General features: G+C 34.7%; 1 protein-coding gene across 2 annotated transcripts; it reads right to left on the bottom strand.

Annotated features, from left to right (window-relative positions):
- Positions 1 to 2,370: 2,370 nt before the first annotated feature.
- On the bottom strand, positions 2,371 to 18,467 carry LOC133690943 (callose synthase 3). Of its 2 annotated transcripts, none has more exons than XM_062111258.1 (44): positions 18,327 to 18,467; positions 18,177 to 18,222; positions 17,847 to 18,089; positions 17,388 to 17,488; positions 16,522 to 16,646; positions 16,295 to 16,388; positions 16,008 to 16,118; positions 15,800 to 15,916; positions 15,588 to 15,680; positions 15,235 to 15,326; positions 14,719 to 14,845; positions 14,070 to 14,207; positions 13,887 to 13,963; positions 13,670 to 13,760; positions 13,238 to 13,360; positions 13,024 to 13,141; positions 12,215 to 12,552; positions 12,014 to 12,066; positions 11,870 to 11,930; positions 11,672 to 11,753; positions 11,530 to 11,579; positions 11,361 to 11,447; positions 10,679 to 10,813; positions 10,463 to 10,557; positions 10,278 to 10,362; positions 10,043 to 10,203; positions 9,763 to 9,886; positions 9,577 to 9,677; positions 9,330 to 9,462; positions 9,090 to 9,241; positions 8,310 to 8,419; positions 8,074 to 8,199; positions 7,927 to 7,995; positions 7,618 to 7,807; positions 7,383 to 7,536; positions 6,898 to 7,017; positions 6,699 to 6,817; positions 6,528 to 6,611; positions 5,704 to 5,816; positions 5,381 to 5,610; positions 4,492 to 5,289; positions 4,329 to 4,379; positions 3,456 to 3,641; positions 2,371 to 2,747 (listed from the first exon to the last, which is right to left on the bottom strand). In XM_062111258.1, the coding sequence occupies exons 3-44, from the start codon at positions 18,073 to 18,075 to the stop codon at positions 2,499 to 2,501; spliced, it is 5,892 nt and encodes a 1,963-aa protein (XP_061967242.1). In that variant the 5' UTR covers positions 18,076 to 18,089; positions 18,177 to 18,222; positions 18,327 to 18,467; the 3' UTR covers positions 2,371 to 2,498. The 2 variants fall into 2 exon arrangements, with proteins under 2 accessions (XP_061967242.1, XP_061967315.1); XM_062111331.1 differs by having other exon boundaries at positions 17,847 to 18,086.
- Positions 18,468 to 19,175: the final 708 nt, after the last annotated feature.

Genomic DNA, 19,175 nt, shown 5'->3' with positions numbered 1-19,175 from the left:
TCAAATAATGGGAAATGGCCTGCGGAGTTACCATTTGGGTAATTTCGAGCATAGTTGTAAACTATGGATTTCCGTAGGTGTATCCAAGACTTGATTGATCTAAAATTTAGGTTGGATTAATTGAAGAGAAAAAAATTAGCCAAGTTGATTAAAAATCTAGGACAATTCATTAGCTTAGTCAATCTAACTCCAACTCTATTAAAATTTAGCCATCAATTCATTGATTTTTTTGAATTTTTTATCATAACGATATTATTTTGATTCTTAAAAAAAATTGAGGTCAATCCAAATTAACACTTTTAATCTGCAACTCAAATCTTATCCTGAGTCAATTTTAATATCAGGTTTTAGAAGTATGATTTGAATGAAAAATTATCTTTTCAAGTAATGGTGTGAATTTTTTTTATCTAAACATTATTTTCTTTAGTCAAATTTCAAATTTCAACACCATGAAAATGTTTCTCTACATCTCCATGCCTAATAGTTAGCCCCCTTCTATAAAATCAATAATAGTGCTCAAGTAATTTTAAAAAGTGTAACTCAACTGATTTAATCTTGAGTTCGCTATTTAGAAGTCACCAGTTTGAGATCCACAAATCTCAAGGCCGCTAGAGAATTACATGGTTATTTACTTCAGTGCCTCAAATGATTAATCAAGATGTATATAAACTGGTTCGGACATTCACGATTAATAAAAAAATAAAAATAAAATAATATTGATTCCTGTATTTCAGGAGTACGCTTACTTGGTATGGCTCATTGTCATCTTTTCAGACAAGGGCCTGCAACTTCACCAGGTGGAAGCCAGAAGACTAGGAGCGTCTGTGACTCAATTTGGAGAGCAACGAGACAATGCCTCCCTTCGGCCCTTCAACTCCTCCTTCATTTGATGCTAGCAACTTCAAAAGTGGTGAACCATTTCGCTAGCAACCAGTCTCAACTCTTCACAATCATGTTTAGGTACTTGAATCAAGTCATGCACAGTAATAAATGAATGACAATCAATATGAACCTTGAAACCTCGTTATTCAACCGAGTTTAAAATTAAATTAGATAGAAGTTAAGCTAGTTTAATATAAATAGAAATCTTGAACATAACTATAAATATAGCATTTTAAAATATTTAAGAAATATTTTATTATTATTTTGATGTATGTGTGACAAGTGAGGCTTTGAACAATATTTATTTTGTACTTCAATCCTTTCATTAGAGGTAATTTTTATTTCATAAAATATAATTAACAAATATATATTATTTATTATACGGGTTTTTTTTGTTAAGTGGGGGCTTGACTATTGCCCAAATGACCCTTAATTTAAGTCAATTTTGTGTGGAAGTTGTCGTGATCTAGTCAACTTAACTAGTTTAAAAGCAACTCAATTAATTAAAAAAAAAATTTAAAGATGAAATTAAAATTTTTTTATAAAATTTATAAAAAAAAAATATATTAACCCAACTCATTATCTAAAATGGATTTAAAATTAAATCATGTGAGTTGTTTTGATATCATCCAATCGATTTGGCCATTCAAAAAATAATATAAATGACTAGTAAAAAATATCAAAAAGTAAAATAAAAAAAATAAAAAAATACTAATTGAACCCAAAAAACAAAGGTTCACTATTTATATTAAATTTTCTTTAATAATAATTTTTTTTTCCAAATGTACATCATCTATTATATTATTTAATATTGATTGAAATTTTTTTGAAATAACCTATCATTACAAATTATTTTTTACACGTTTATTAAACATATTTAACGTTTTATTTTTCACCTGTTTTTCACCTTCTTAAGATCATGTTTGGTTGGAGAGCAAACGAGGTAACTTTTTGCCCATTTTACTTGATTTTTAGATGATTTTCGAGTAAGGAGAAAATTCAAAGGAGGTTAATATCTAACCTATAAAATGTTGAAGACGTAGGGATAAAGTAATTTTTAGGAAGAAAATTCATGATTTTTCTCTTTCCCTCTCTTTCGAATTTAACATAATATTACTATTTTTAATTTGAAAGCAAATTTATAATTTATAATTAATGTTGTAATCAAATTTAATTTAAAAATTGAATAACCCACTATCACATATAATTTGTTTTTTGTTTTAACTTCTATCAAACATCTTCAGAACTTCACCCATTTTAACCCTTTTTACAAAATCATACTCCATTTCTTCAAATTTTTAACCTCAAATCAAACCCAACCTTAACAATTTCAATCTTGCTTTTAAAAATATATTGTTTTTCAAAATATTTTTTTTCAAATACATCAAAATAATTTTTTTTTAACATAAACAGAACCAAAAACCCCTGCACAAACTCGGTCATGGAAAAAATTTCATTCAACTGCAAGATGGGGGGGGGGGGGGGGGCTGCTAGAAGTTGATTTTATCCCAATTGCGAAAATTGCAATTCCTTGCTCATCTACAAGTACAATGGTTAGCAAACATATTAACAGAATTTTCACAGGCCAGTGTGATACTGCTAGTGTGGTACTAAGATCACTCCTTGTTCCTTGAAGAGCGATCCTTCCTTGGGCCGCCAAGAATTCGAGAAATTTGCAGACCTCTACTAAATGCTTGGTTGAACAGCATACGAGTCTGGAATTCAGACACAAATGGAAACCAGGCAAGGAATGCAACTGGAGTGAACAGGAGCAAGCCCATAACGATTTCGTAACCACGAGCAAGTGTCTGAACTGATCCCCAAAACCCTGCTCGTTGAACTATTGGCTTGCATGCTTGTGCAATCTGGTAAAAATGGAAGGAAAATTAACATGGGTGATGATGCATGGAAACTGAAAAGGCTACTCTGAAAACAAAATAATGATACACAAAGACACGAAGTAGTTTAAAAATGAAGAAAGATTTTGAATCTCGAAATCTAGAAAGGCAACAATGTAATTTTTACTCTCCATAGTTAGATTTAGTAATTGAACTAAAAAGAACAGAAGAGAGGCTAATCAATGCAGCCTCCTTAGTTAGAAGCTTATGATACAGTTCAAAAGTGATGCAAATGAAGCCAAGCCAATTTGACACCAAGTTCGAGCTCTAATTCTCAGAGCTTGAGCTCAATTGAACCACCACGATAATAGAGATGTGTAGCAATCATGGCTAAGGCCAGCTTATCAAACTTTCAAAACAAAACCCAGGGCCCAAGAACAAGAGTATGATCTGCTTCAATGACCATGGAGGTCTACCAGACCATACAATAATCATAAAAAAAAAAAATGAAGACATTTTATACTACTCTAGTTGAATGTTCATGGAGAAGCAAACTTGAAATTAATAAGCCTAAACTCTGCTAAGTATTGTATTTGTCAAGCATAATTTAAATAACCTAAACGAACCAAATAGAGCCCCGCTCAGCTCATCTACACCGCATTTGAGACTCAAATGAACCAGATGTCAGGAACATTGGCAGAAAATATAGAAAGAGCAGGATAGAAATTCACTCACCAAAAGCATCCCCCAGCCAGTTGGCATGAAAGCAAGAATGCATACAAAGATGTCCTGCACCGTCATATGAGGCAGTGCAATCAAAGTGACAAGAATGGAGATAAATGTTAGGAATATCATTCCCTTAATTAGACGAAAAGCAAGCTGGAAGTTAGCACTGAACTTTCGCCGCCCAACAGATACAGTCTGAGTAAGAAAGAGAGAAGTAAGTAGATTCATACATATAACACACATCTCAAAAAACTAAGCGTGAAATACATTTCAAGGAACACGTTAATCTGATCCAGAAAGAAACACAAAGTTGTTATGGACAGTAATTTTATCCTCCAACTTCTATTCACAAATAGTCCAGAGATTTTTATATCTTTCTCAAAAAATGAGACTCGTTGAAAAAGAATAAGAAATTATCTATAGCATTTGTGAACATGATCTTGTGCAGCTAAAGGTACTAGTGAACCATGAGAAATAGAAGGAAAAAAAGAAAAGCATTGATAGCTTACTACTACATTGCTAATGTAGAAAGATTAGCAAATGACAATTGCTAAAGATGTGCAGAAACCTAGAAGACTGAAGAAAAAAGCAGCTTACCTTCATCACAAACAATATTAGAAAGATGACCAGCCATGATACACGATCTTTTTATATCTTTCTCAAAAAATGAGACTCATTGAAAAACAATCAGATTTATTATCTATAGCATTTGTGAACACGATCTTGTGCAGCTAAAGGTACTAGTTAAACATGAGAAATAGAAGGAAAAAACAAAAAGCATTGATAGCTTAAAACTACATTGCTAATGTAGAAAAGATTAGCAAATGACAATTGCTAAAGATGTGTAAAAACCTAGAAAGATTGAAGAAATAAGCAGCTTACCTTCATCACGAACAATATTAGAAAGATGACCAGCCATGATACACCATAGACCTATGACCAAGCACAAAGGATATGACATTGGTTTAGAAATGCCAGGTTTTAATTTTATTTTATTTTTAAAGCAGGAGGTGAAGGTAAAATATGAGTGCAGCTGAGGACATACCAAAAAACTTTTGGTTTTCTTTGTGATTGTTAAATGATATACTAGTCCATATTGATAGATAAAGAATCGTAGAGATAACAATATCTCTGCTAGAATACCACGCTTTCCAGAGTGACGAAGATGCTCCTGTTCTTCTTCCCACCATGATTCCCAACTCTTCTCTGATGGAACACCTATTCCTCCACGGTTACTTATCCACTTGTTCCAATCAGTCCAATCATCAACAATCTTCTGCCACTCAAATCCAGAAGGATTGAAGAGGAATGGAGCAAAAAGCCAGGTACCAACCATAAACCACATAGATATAGTTATTAAGAGATAGGCGACTGCACTTCTGTATGGCTGACCAAATATTTGATACACGACGAGCAAAATCATCATCTCAATACCCTTCACAAAATGACTGCGGGAATAGAGCCTGTAATTGTCAGCAAACTTGGCATGGAACACTACAAACCCTCTACCAGTGGGCCTATATTTCGCACCTCCATGGAGCAATGTCCTTCCATAGTAGTGGGTCTTTGTGCCAAGAGAAAATGTGAAAAATACAGGTGCTAGTTGTAATTGCATCAGTATAAATTCACTTAGTGCAGTGCGGAAACCCCTTTCCAAGCCAATTTCCATCAACATAGGCAACGCCATCAAAAATCCAATTTGAACAAAAGATTGAGATGCAAGAGCCACTTGAAGAGGTTTGTTGTCTCGAATTGCTTTCTGTGTGCTCAAACCTTCTTCAAGTCCACTGAGAACAAGATAGAGGCGGCCATAAAGAAATACATACACCGTGAGCACGGTTATCTGTGAGAAGAGATGTTCAGTACCTTCAGAATTTCCCATAAAACTAACACGATAACATCTTTGAACAAATGAACAGAAATTTTTAATATACCAGAGTGCTGAAGTAAAAACCAACTGTGGTGAAGTAGCAAGACAGCATTCGGAAAAAGTCAAAGCGGTGTCCAAGCCGGTATATATCACGACTCAAAGTCTGCTCTCCATTTCCGTTAGCTATTTTGGCCTCAAACATAGAAATCTGATTGAGGCCCACATCTCTCCCCTTCCCAACTTGTATATATTCATGATGGGTAACATTCCCTTCACGTAGTGTAGAATTAAAGCCTGTGGATGCAATTAGAAATATATATGATCAGTTAAAGCAAAGACCACATAGAAAACCAAAATGGCTACAGAAAGTTCAAAGCAAATACAGACCAGCAAATATATCTTCACTCAGATTGATAACCTTAGAAGCTTTACTGACACCCCCTCTAGTCAAGTGAAAAAGCCTATCAAATACATCCGGATGACCATAGTGGAACCGCACCCTATATGAGAAGAAAACAGAGACATGGAGGAAACTTAGCATATGAAAAAAGAAGAATGATATCCTTGTTGAACAGGTAATGAAATAAGCCATCACATGTTTATTTTTGCTCTAGACAAATTATCATAAATTCTTATCACATTCAACAGCATCAGTGGCCAACAAATCCAATTATCCAACCTTTCATGATCATTTTTATTCTCGACACATTTATTATAAAATCACTTAAGATTTTCCATATGGTTTTAACCTTGGAGTTCGCAACACTCCAAGGATTTTTGCTTGCATGATGCTTCATCAATCCTATTCGATAAATATATCATATATCATTCACCATGATGATAAAACTGATCATAATTCCTGTTTCTAGCATTAAATGTGATATAGAATCGAATCTACTTCAAAAATAATAAAAATGTTTTTTGTCAGTTTCCATCATCCTATTTCTAGCATTAAATGTGATCTAGAATAGAATCTACTTCAAATTAAAAAATTGTCAGTTTCCATCATAATATTTGCCAATGTCTAAATCACAAGTGTGCAGTTGATGACCACAAAAACTTTCCTTCATCCAAGTTTGTAGCATCCTTTTGACAAATATGCCATCGGAATTGAAACCAAATTAATTAGTGACAACTTTCAGCTTCCCCCCCATCAAGAACAGGAAACTGAAAGTTTTGGAGTACAGTTACTTCAAGCATTTATAACTTACTTAAGAGGGTTGGCCAATAGCCTCTGACCGATAGTCACAAAACTGGTTTCCTGATTTGACATAAACCATGCAAGAGATGAAACACTGCACCAAGCAATGAAAGAAAATTCAGTGATCATAATCACAGTAAAATACATCTGGAGAAAGTAGCACACGCAAAGAATAACACACCTTCCAGTAAATATATGCTCTCTAAGCCCAAGTATCGAAGGATTCCTCACACCATCAGGCTTTTTAAGAAATTCTTGCAGCAAATTCCTCATTTTCAAGGCTTCTTCCATGTAGTTATCCTATAGAATTGAAAGCATCAAACAATGCACAACAGCTGAAGTTAACGATAATGTTTATTTAGATTTCACTTTTATCAGACCTGGTTCATATCTATTGTTTGCAAGCCTTCTCCACGTGTGAAGATAATAGCATGGTTTTGGTTTTCTGGTTTTCCTTCACCCAAGATGGCTGGTCCTGGAAGTTTTATTCGATAAATGACCTGCAATTGGACAGCAAGACAATCCAATTGAAGTATTGTAATATCAGAAATTGATAAAGAAATTGCCCAAGTTTACTTTTTCCCTTTTTTTAAAAAAAGAACTTCTTTTGCTCACTAAGAAACCAAGGTGCACTCGTGATATCTGCTTTCCAGAAAAAGTATCATGAAACAAGGGAAATCCACTTTCTTAAAGAAAGTTTGCCCGGGTTACTCAATTCTTCAAGATAGCAGATTCATCTCAAATTTATGCCATCATTCTTTAGAAGAAGAGTTATGATACTTTTTGTTGATAACTGCTACAATGTAATCAGAACCAATACCTAATTTCTTAAGAAATGCCTGACTTGCGAAATAGTTGGCTTTACCTGGTCCAAGTTTTGCACTGGCTCAGAGGAATCAATGGACTTAGGTAAGGCTGCCTTCACTAGAGATGAATAGTAAACTTTTTGGATGACCTTGGATCTGTCTGGATTAGTTTCTTCAACCTCATCAATGTATGCCACACGGAGAGATGGATATCTACCAATTGGAAACATATGAGCAAGTTTAAAAAATTGAAATCAGAAGCTCGACAAGAAGGTAAACAAACCTAATACTTACGTTGTCATGAGCCTCAGAATATCCTGTGCACGAGGATCACCGGACCGCTTGTGAATCCCATATTTCTGGCAGGATACTACATACGTAAATTTCATATCAGCAACTGCCTGACACTGTGCCAACAGTGACCTTCCCCCCTTTGACTGATCATCAGTACTCAATTCAATAGCCTTATAGCCCTCCATCAAATCTGAGAAGTGTAATAACAGGACAAGAAGGAAAAATAATGTGTATGTTAAAATTATAACATATTAAACATACAATACACTAAATAATTGATAAATCCAAAAGTTTAAAGAGAGTAGTCACCTTCATCTCCGGCCATATCAAGGAATGCCTGAAGCTCCAAAGCATGCCGATAGTACATCATACCTCTCACTGCCAGTGGTAATGTTATAGTCAAACGAGAAATTAATGAATAAAACAGGAAAAGAGAAAGAGGAACTGAGTGAGTACCCGTTCTAGTCAAAGTTTGGCCCCTATATGATGCCCATAAACGAAGTTCTTCATCCAAGTTGTCTCTTCCTTTGAGTTCTTCTTCACTGCTGCAGTCCACTCGTTCAAGAAAGTTGTTCCACTCATCTGTCCATTATTCCAAGTTTATCAGGTATCAATGGAAGATTTATGGTCAAAACAAAAAGAAGCAGATCTGGAATTTGGTACGGCACCAAATGGAAAAGAAAGAAAGAAACCTGGAAAGATCTTTTGCAAGTAAAAGAGGATGGAAACACCATCTTCATTTGGCACTTCCAAATCAAGCAAGGAGAAAAGCACATCCTCTGTATAGTAAGGAGTTAAAACACTGCAAGATAAATTACCACATTAGGAAAAGGTTTGGTTCTGCATATTAGTTAACAACAAAGTATGTCTATTATTTTACTATCATTGTTTCTGGTGCAAAAGTTTCAACAAAACAATAGAACATCACTTAAAGAAACATATGCTATATCATATGGATAAAATGTACGAGGCGCGCAATTCATCTGACAAAAGTTTTGGCATCTTTGTCTAACCTTCACTTTAGACAAGTACCGTATCCTTTTCACCTTCTATTTTATGTGTAATACTATCCTAGTTACACTCTAGCCAAATTATTATAGTTATAAAACCCAACCCGGGTTTCATGTCAAACCAGGCCCGAAGTTTACTCAGTCAAAAAACCATGTTTGGCTTTAAAAAATTCCAAAACAACTCGCTTTAAATTGTTTTTAGATCTTGAAACAATGCCGTTTTGGATTGAGCCGGATTGACCCAACCAACCCGTGACCCGAGCCTTGGATTAGGCTAGGTCTTATAACTATGCAAATTATATAGATGGACTTGAGGAAAGACGGATTCATTGACGATTGCATTTAGTCAATAGAGATTGGAGTGGGAAGCAATATTTAATCTAGTTTTGTGTCATGGAGAATATCAGTTGAAAGACAGTAAAAGATGAAGCCACGATCATGATGGCATTGAACAAGCCTTACGAGAAAGAAAGCATATTGCGAACTTTAGGTGCAGTAGGCATGTCCATAAACAGTGAGTTTGAGAAGAAAGATATACGCCTCCTAGCTTCTAAGTTGGATGGTACATCCATCGCGGATTCTTTCGTGGTAAGCAAAAGAAAAAGCCTCTTGATCTGCAAAGACAGGTGAAGAAGAGCTATTTAAATTAGCATGCTTATCCAATTTCATAGTAGTTAATAAATTTCTATTCACAAAACAAACCTTCTCTTTCCATGCTTCTGTGACTGGTTCAATTGGAAACTTGATAGCTCCAGAAGATGCAAATAACTGATATTGTTGTTCATGGAGAGTCATTCCCTCATGTCCAGATCCGCCATGAATAGAATCCACCAGACTTTAAAGGAAAAAACAACAAATTATAAACTTGGATGCTAACATGTAAAATGACATAACAACGTGATGTCAGATGCAAATATGCTTGAAAAGACCAATTACAAATATGTCGCACTTGGATATATGATCCTCCATCATTATATCTCTTGTCACAACCTCCAGCATGTCCTGAAAGAGAATCACAACTTGATCCCTGTCCTCCGGTTTATTAGCCAGCTGCAAATTCCAAAAACATAGGTTAGGGCTTCTCATTATCATAGTTGTATCAGCACTTTGCTCTAGAAAGGATGTGGAATATTACCAAGTATTTGATAAGCTTCACAAAGTGATCATAGAGGAAAGGAAGAGCACTCATTTTGTATTCACTTATCAGATCACCTTTGTCTATGTGTTGGTTAACTTCAGAGAATATGAAATCGATCACCCTGAAAAATTATCATGAACACATCAACAAAATGGTCAAAGTTACTAAAGGTCAAATCCTAGTGAAAGTAAATAGTGGCATAGAGAGTTGACAGCAAATATGCTTTTGGATTTTCATCTAAAATTTTCTAAACCATCTGCAATGTAATAGAACTCACTCTTTCTCACGTTTCCCTTGAACCAAAAACAAGATGATGTTCTTGAAAGAAGCATAGCATTCACGAACAGCACAAGACATGTAGTTGTCAGCCTCGATTCTCTTTTTCAGCTCCTTATCCTTACCGTTACTGTCCTTAGCCATGTCTAATGCTATTGGGATCTAAAAGGAGACACAGAGTTAATATCATCACATGAAGATTTCACCAATTTACAATAAAGTGTGCTGAAAGAAACCTTGCTAGCCAGCAGAAATGGAGGCCACTGTATAAGATCCAAATCACGGTCAGCCCAATATGGAACAAGCAACAAGTCCATCTCCCTGAAAATGAGACATAAAGTTCAAGTAAAATGTAATAGCAAGAATGAAAAAGCTCTAAAGAAACTAGAAAAGACACTATTCTTCATAGTAGCATCCTTACTTATTGCTTATAAGGTCTTCTTCTCTGAAACTACTGATGATTTTATTCCACAACTGAGCAAATCTTGCTGCCTCCTTTTCTTTGTTAGATGGGATCTACATTAAGAACCCCAGATTGGTAACCCCAGATAAGGACTACTTTCTGTAATGATTGCATTACAAAATTTACCAAGGTCACCAATTTTTTACCCAAAAAATACCAACAGTCAAGTCTAACCTCAGCAAATTTGCGAGATAGGGTTGCCTTAAAGCCTTTCTTCTTTGGCTCACTCTTATCCCCTGGAATTAAACAGGCATTGAAAGCACCAGGCAATGATTGGAAACGAGATCTAAGCATTCCCAATGTTCGAATCTGGAATAAACAAAATAAGTTACAGACCAAACAACAAAAACTCAAATACCAAGATGTCAATTGGTTTGAAAGATATCCAAAGTGGAAAGCATAAAAAAAGGCAACCACACTAGTTCTTCAAGTTACAAAGCATAAAAGAAAACCAGATCATTATATTCTCTAAGCAAAAGGGATAAAAAAAGGCAACCACACTAGTTCTTCAAGTTACAAAGCATAAAAGAAAACCAGATCATTATATTCTCTAAGCAAAAGGGTACTACCCTGCATGAATAAATAAGGAAGATAACCAACATGATTGACATCCAGGAATATATTCAGCACTAAGATTTACTAAAAGGTTCTTAATTATAATTGATTGATTGGGAAAATAAGCATCTAAACAAAGCTAGATGATTTTCATTGTAGTGTATTATCAAGAGAATAAAGAAAAAGATATTGCTAACAGGTTCTTAATTATAATTGATTGGGAAAATAAGCATGTAAACATAGCTGGATGATTTTCATTGCAGTGTATTATCAAGAGAATAAAGAAAAAGATATTGCTAACCTCTCCAAGCCGTCGAAATGCACCATAAATACCTCCGAAGAAGGTGGAAAATATGGCATACCAAATCTGGGAATCCATAAAATATACCTACAAAATTTGGTATATTAGATCACTTTCAGTTGAAATAGAATCAGATGAGAATTTATACATTAACAGAAACAACTCATACAAGAATAATTGGAGCCCAGAGTGCAATCACAACACCAATATTGTTCTTTGCTGCAAGTAAACAGGTAGACCATGAATTTTCTTCAAAAAAGAAATATAAGTGCACCAAAATCTGATGCTACTAATGTCTTCAAGTCTATTACCTCGTGGAAAGAATTCATGCCATTGGAAAGTAGTTATATGAACACTCATTATGGCTTTTGTTGGAACAACTAGAGGCCTTATCTGCAACCAAAACAAATTACAGTAAGCAGTAAAAAAGGATTGAATTTCCCATCTAGCATGGCAGGTCAAGATTCAATAAGCAATGGGAGATCTAAGAAAATGAAAGAAAGACACACCTCTATATAGTAACTAAATGTCAACTTTGTTATAATAAGAAGAACCCAAAACATTGTATACCTGAATATTCAATAAAGGCAACAGTCAAAAAATTGCAAATTTAATGTTGTACTGTGATTTATTTTTCAAACAATGATCCTTACTTGAAGAGAGAAATTGTACTCTCATGCATTCCCCTCCCAACATAGAGCCGAGGCTGTAATGTGTCAAATGCAGGCATGAAACTTGTTAAGTAAGATTAAAATTTATATGAATAATAGATAAAATATGGACAGCAATTGCCATGCATCACCATTGGAAGTAACAGAAGGATGAAGAAAGTGGCAAAAAATGTTTCTTTATACCTGTGACCACCACATCATAAGCATCACGATCCTATAGTTGGACCTCTCAAGGAATCGACGTATGAAGGGAAAAAGAAACAATACTGCCGCCAGCATATTTGGTGCCAAGTAGATAACTACAGCCAATATAAACAAGGAAGGCGAGCTGAAACCATTGCCAAACCAACCTTTGATGGTTTGAGCAAATCCTGGAGGTTTATCATCCCAAGTGTAAGCATAAGTTACTGGTAAAACTACCACCCATGCAGCAGCTGAAACAACCTTCAGAATAAATCTCAACTTGACATGGAATGACATTATTTGTCGTGCCTTCCAATTAAGAATGACATCAAGGATAGCTGCATCAGTTAGCAGAGATTTGTCACATAACAACTTCCTCTTCATACAAATCCAGCAAACATGGCATGATAAATAGGTATAGCTTGAAAAAATGAACTTCCTTAGAAATTTCATTAAATGGAAAGCATGATACACATTGCATTATTCATTCCATAAACAAAACACCAAGTTGGGAATGTTCAGAACATACTAAATAACAGTAAATAATTTGAACTCGTGTACACAGCAAGAAAACACAGACAAAGGTAATTAGATAGAGTTAAGAACCAATAAAAATTAAAAGTAATTAAAGCCATTACAATTTGTTTTGTACATAAGCATATAGGCTAGCCTATCCATTGCCTAATTGAACTTTATTGACATTTGTATAACATTTTAAACTGGTACAACACTGTACTTATGGAAGAACAAATAGAAGATACTAGTAACTGAAAGGACAACAGATAGAAGTAAGCTGCACTCTTTATTACCTTGCCCAAGCTTTAAGATTGCAGCAGTAATGAAGACACTCAATACTTTCTTAAATACATCACCGCTAAAGATAACACTTGGTTGCCCCGAACCATGCCAAGCAACCGTAATCATAGCCTTCAAAATCAGACAGCATCAGCACCATATCAGCATAGCCAAAGTTGTTAAATAAATTTAAAGCAAATCAGATGCATGAAATAATAGAAAATGTACCTGTAAGCACAGGATAAAAAAACTCCACATTCGATCAAAGCTTCTAAAGACATGCAAGAATGATCGTATCTCCACGAAATTAACTTTTCCTACCCATCGATCTCTATAGGCTGGTTTATTATCCTGAATATCATAACAGTTTAACACAAATTAACATAATGTCCCTTTTGCAGTATAAGAACCCAAACAAAGAAACCAGGCAAGAGGGATGCAACTGCCATTCCATTTACTTCCAGTGTAGGAAGCATATGATAACCAAGACCCCCTCAATTAGATAGGAGCATTTGGTCATAACACCAGTCCGGTAATCTCAGTCTGTTCAAGTCTTGTGTGAATTGATATGAAACAATGTCATATATAATTATTAGGCTATTGACACTAGGGAAAGGGGAAAGAAAACGAAGAGAAAATTTTTTTGTGGTTATTGCTTACCCCATTTTTTTCAAAATGGTGATGATCAGACAGGCAAAAGAAATCAGCATCTGCACGCATGGGCCAGCCTAAGCGGAAACAATCAACTGACCTACAAATGATGCATGGGCAAGTTTTTTTTTTTAGAAATCATGCATAGGTAATCTGATCAGGAGAAATTTTGAAAAAAGACATACATAGACATCTCAAAGGAACAGTAGGAAACCAGGACCAATACCAGAAGTACTCATTTAAATCGTCGTAGTTCCTCCATTGAGAATGCTTTGACTTCCCTTTTTTACTCCTTTCAGCTTCCTGTAAAGTGGTGCAATGATGATAGATGAATTTAACCAAAAAGAAAATACAACACTCAAATTAATTAGACTACATAAGAAAAAAGGACAATTATTGCATTCAGCACCTTTGCAATCATGTTGTAGATAGGAGTAACAACTTTACTCAAGAAAGCCTCTTCTTCACCTCCATAGGCAGGCTTTACATTTTCTCCTGTCATAGGACTGACATTTCCAGCTAGCATGCCATATAACTCAAATGCCATCTACAAATAGCAAAATAATTAAGCATCAATTACACTTAACAGTCAATGAACAAGCTCAAGTTGATGAAAATACATATTTGCAGATCTACAGTGAAATTGCAAAGGCATAAAAGCTCTAAAATAAGGGTGATGGCACAAATAGTTCAAAAGATTGTCGTGCACTCATTGGTGTGTCCACAAATGAGCAAAAGCCAGTTTGGAACTATTGTTAGTGTCCTTGCCCCAAAGATACAAGGCAGGCAGAGCATTGGATGAGTTATCATGAGACAAGATCCATCTATTCTATTTGGGTATCCAGGTTGATACCATAAATAGACTCATTCTCTCCTCTGCGCTATTTCTACTAGGGTCACTCAACTTATCCAGAATTTCTCAGAACCAGATGCTTTATCTGATGGGGTTAAAGATGATGGAAGACAAAAATCTAAAACCATATTTCCAGTTTCCCGCCTATGAAAAGGAAAGTCAAACAAAAGCAATGAGATAAAAATGAAACTATCTTAAAACATACATGATGATAAATATAGCAAATGCATTCTGGCATGAATCTCAGGTTTGCAGCTTCCCCCCATATCAAAAGATACAGACCCATGTATAATAATTTACGCTGTTGCACCTCCTGCTGTATGGTTGGTAACCTGCAAATTCAGATTAAATCCATTAATATAAGCATAGAATGGAAATCTACAATCCCTTTCTTCCATAATTGTCCTCTCCCCCCTCCTCCCTGTTTTTTCGCATCCCACAACAAAGGAACCAAAAAAGTTCAATGCATGATGTATCTGCACTGCTTATTTCCATGTCAATAAAATCATATTGATGTCAATTTTGTGGTTAGAATATATATAAATTGCTAGCAGCTCAATCTTTTTTGTAATTTTCTGAAGCAGTTCAATTAAGCACATTCCTTAAAAGATTTAACCAGCTGGAAGATGAAATGCAAACACCATCTAATCAATCCTAAACCGGAGTTCAGTCAGCTATTGAAAAATTATCATATCATTCACAAGGAACTGGGTGCTCTTACCAAAGGCTACTTTTTCTATCCAAGTACTTGCACCATTTTTTGTAGTTCTTAAAAAGTTTCTTCATCACTTCAGTCAATGCACGCTCATCCAACTAAGAAAGAAAAATGCACAGGGTTATTCAGATTTTGTTACACAAACGCGACTGAAAGCAAATAGAAAGAAAAGAGGAACAAGGAAGAAAAGGATATCTTCTGCACCTATAATTGGTTTACGGTAGAAATTATAGAGAAAGACATGGGCCCAAAGCCCACTATACTTTTCTGGCTAAAAAAAGGTGATGTAACCTTTACCAGTCACTATTTACAGAGTAAAAAAAAAAGTGATTTTGCAAAAATCGAGTCAGAAAACAAACCTTTGGCTGTTGGTCAGGCTTGGGAAATTGCCGTATGTGCACATTAGCAAGCAATAAGATTAAGTGCTCTCTTTGATTTGCCACATTATCCTTCTGCAGAGTTAATAAATGGTATTTGTTTGAATTATATTCAGCTAAAACAGTTTCGTAACACTAAAAAATTGCAAGAGCCAGATGCAGAAAAGAAAATAATCCTTCGCAATTTATTTTACCTGAAACCCAAACATTGCCTGAAGCCAATCCAAAACATCTTCGTCGTTTTTCTTCTTGTAATCCTTGGGCCACGGAAGACCTCTTGTGTTACGCAGAGCAACAACAGCAGCTTGGATCTGTGTGCCAACAAAATATAAACATAGCAAGTGGTAAAAGAGAAACAGCTAGGTTGTAGGTAAAAAGAGAAAGTGCATACAGGGAAGATACCTCAGGATATCTCATAATCGCTTGATTTGCACTATCTGGATCAAGTGGCAGGATATTGTAAGGCAGATAGATCTGAGTTTTTTCTGCAACTTTATCTTGAGCTTCTAAAATCTGTAAAATATTTGATGCAATGATACAAATCATTGATGTGCTAATAACAGACCTCAAACAATTAAAGTTCTTAACTTAATTCAGCAGATAGAACTTGCATTAACAGATACTGTCAGAATGCACGTTCACACAATAAAGCAACTAGAGAAGTGATTATAGATGTCACATGGTTTCACCTCACGATCAACTTCAATAGATTGTGTCGTATTAACAGCCTTTAAAACCTCAAAGAGCACATTAGCAGTCTGGTATGCCTTGGTAAGCTGGGCGCTGCATTTAAACAGAATACAGTCAGTTAAATACAGTAACAAGAGCAGCAACTTTAAAAGCATTTGATCTAAAGAAACTTGTTATAAGATATAGCTTCAAAGAATTTATTTCACTCTCATTTAAAAGAACTTGCCGGTCAGCTTTATCAGCAGCATTATGCAATGCTTGGATGTATTTTTTGTAGTAATGCTGATAAAAACTCTGCATTTCTCGTGCATCACTTTTTTTAACCCTTCCCATCAAGGTTGGATCGTTCTCCTGAAAAATGTGAACAGAGCTTTTTTGCATAAAAGCCAAGACCAACAACAATAGCATGAAAAAAAAAAAACCAAATGCATAACTGAATTACATAGAAGAAAGAATTGAACACTAAAACTGCCACAAAGTTTCCTAAAGGAAAAACGATGTTGTTTTTTATACAATATTACAAATTAACATTGGTATTCTTCTGGTACTTGCATGCCACTCTTTCTAACTTTTTTACATCAGCAATCAGTGCCTTCAACACACACGAAACTCATAAATTAAGCATGTTTAACCTAGAATACGTCAGAGAAAACTACAGAATACATTCTCCTCTCCCTACCTAGGGAACTGAAGAATGTTCTGGTGTAACTCTAATGGAAATGATGTCACTCATGATTTATAAGTGTCATGATTGAACACTGATTCCCAGAAGATCAATTTAAGCATTCAATGTATCACTTGAGGTGCCCATTCCAGAATCTCTCCGCCTCTCTCTGCCCACTCCAAGAGATCCTCAGATATTTTCTCCACTGTAATTGATCACACTGACCTAACAAATAGGCTTAAACTTTGAAACAAATAATAAGCCGTTGTCAGAGTCATTCATTTCTTAACTCCATGCAGACCAGGTTCATCATTATAAATGATTACCCTCGACAGCTAACTGCTCGACATTGTAAATCTAGAAATACCAGGACACAAATGCCACGTCTTAAAACTTTCTTCTAGCAAAGAACAAATGATGACTCTTACCCTTTCGAGACGTTGAAGAAGTGCAGTTTTAAATTGACGAACACCTCTTCCACTAGAAGTAGGATCCAACCTATGCGCTTTCTCGAAGGCATAAAATCGACCTACATTAACAGAACATTACAATCAGATATGCATATAACAAAGACCATATCTTTTACTTACTGAAATCAAAGATAAGAAAAAATTTCAAAAAACAAAAACAGCAAGTCTTTATACTTGAAAACACTATAAATCAAGCCTACATTGCATAAGTACTAAAAACAGAAACTTTAAATTCCAAAAAAAAAAAGCAAAAACATCACAAAAAAACAAAACTTTATTTTTACTTCGAAAAGCAAAGATAAAAAAATAATCTTTATGCTTAGAAACGCTATAAATCAAACCTACATTGCATAAAAAAACTAAAAACACACGCCTTAAATTCAAAAAAAAAAACTTTATTTTAAAAAAAAAACTTACAAAGATAAGCAACTCTAGGATTGCTAGATTCAACTTCATTAGCAACACGAAGAATCGGCGCGATCTCAACAAGTGAAGACGGCACTACTTCACTATCAAATATCGACTCTCCAAGATTCCCAGCTGTCTGCGTCCTCGTTATCCTCCGTTGCGTCTGCGGTGGTGTCGCTAACGGCCCCCCAGCCGCCTGATCCATCCCCATTCCTCCTCCTCTCGACGTCGACGACATCTATCTCTTTCCTTCTAAATCCAAAACAACAAAATAAATAAATAATAATAATCTAAAAAAAGAAACAAATTAGATAAATATAATAAAGGAAAGAGATGTACCAGAAGAATTAAAAGAAGTGAGCAATGGCTTATGAGTCTTACATATCTGTAAAAAATATATATATATATATATATAAGTACATTATTATGAAAAATAAAATAAATAAAAATAATCATGTATTTTTGCAGTGTGAAGGATGAGAAGCTTACAGGGAAACCCTAAGAGAGAATGTAGAAAGTTTTAGAGGGTGAGAGAGAGAGAGAGAGAGAGAGAGAGAGAGAGAGAGAGAGAGAGATGCTGCAAGTGTAAGCTGCTTAGCAAGAACGGGAGCTTAAGAAGTGAAGTGGTTTTTTAGTGAGTGAGCTGAGTGGGGAAGAAGGAGGGTTAGTAAAATAAAGAGGTAAAACAAAGTTACCGTTGTTTTTATTGGTATGGTAAGATTCTTGAGGTTTGTGATGATAAACGGGGTTAATGTATTAGGTTATTACGCTATTGCCATTGTGTTCTTTTGAGCTGATAGTTTTTTAAAAAAAATTATGAAAGTTTTCACTAATTTTTTTTTTTTTGTAGAGGCAGAAAATTATTATTATAATTATAATTACGATGAAGATGACGCACAAGATTTGCATGAGAAAATGAAGATATATACTGTAGTGAAATTACAATGATTTTAAAAAAAATTAATAACAAGTTTAAAAATTATTTTAATTATTTTATAAGATAAATTATTATTCATTTATGTGTCATATACCTTCAGTCTTTTTTGTCATTTTAATGGACCAGATAAAAATAGAGGTGGGTGAGTATTAAATAATAATTAAATTTATTTTGTTCGAGTTTTATAAACTTTAGAATTATTGGAGATTTATATTATTATTAATTTCAGAACCTATGGAATTAGCTGAAGTGCACGCAAGCTGGACCAAACATCCACGTTAATTTTAAAAAATAATAAAATTTATTTGAATTGGACAAGCATTAAATTTTTTATATTCTAATTTTTTAATGTAAATAGAATTAAATATGCATTACTTCTTTTTACTATTATCTTATTGACT

The sequence above is a fragment of the Populus nigra genome, chromosome 1, assembly GCF_951802175.1.
Source record: "Populus nigra chromosome 1, ddPopNigr1.1, whole genome shotgun sequence".
Classification (NCBI taxonomy): domain Eukaryota; kingdom Viridiplantae; phylum Streptophyta; class Magnoliopsida; order Malpighiales; family Salicaceae; genus Populus; species Populus nigra.
Note: the sequence above shows the minus strand (reverse complement) of the source record. Positions and strands in the feature narration are given on the sequence as shown.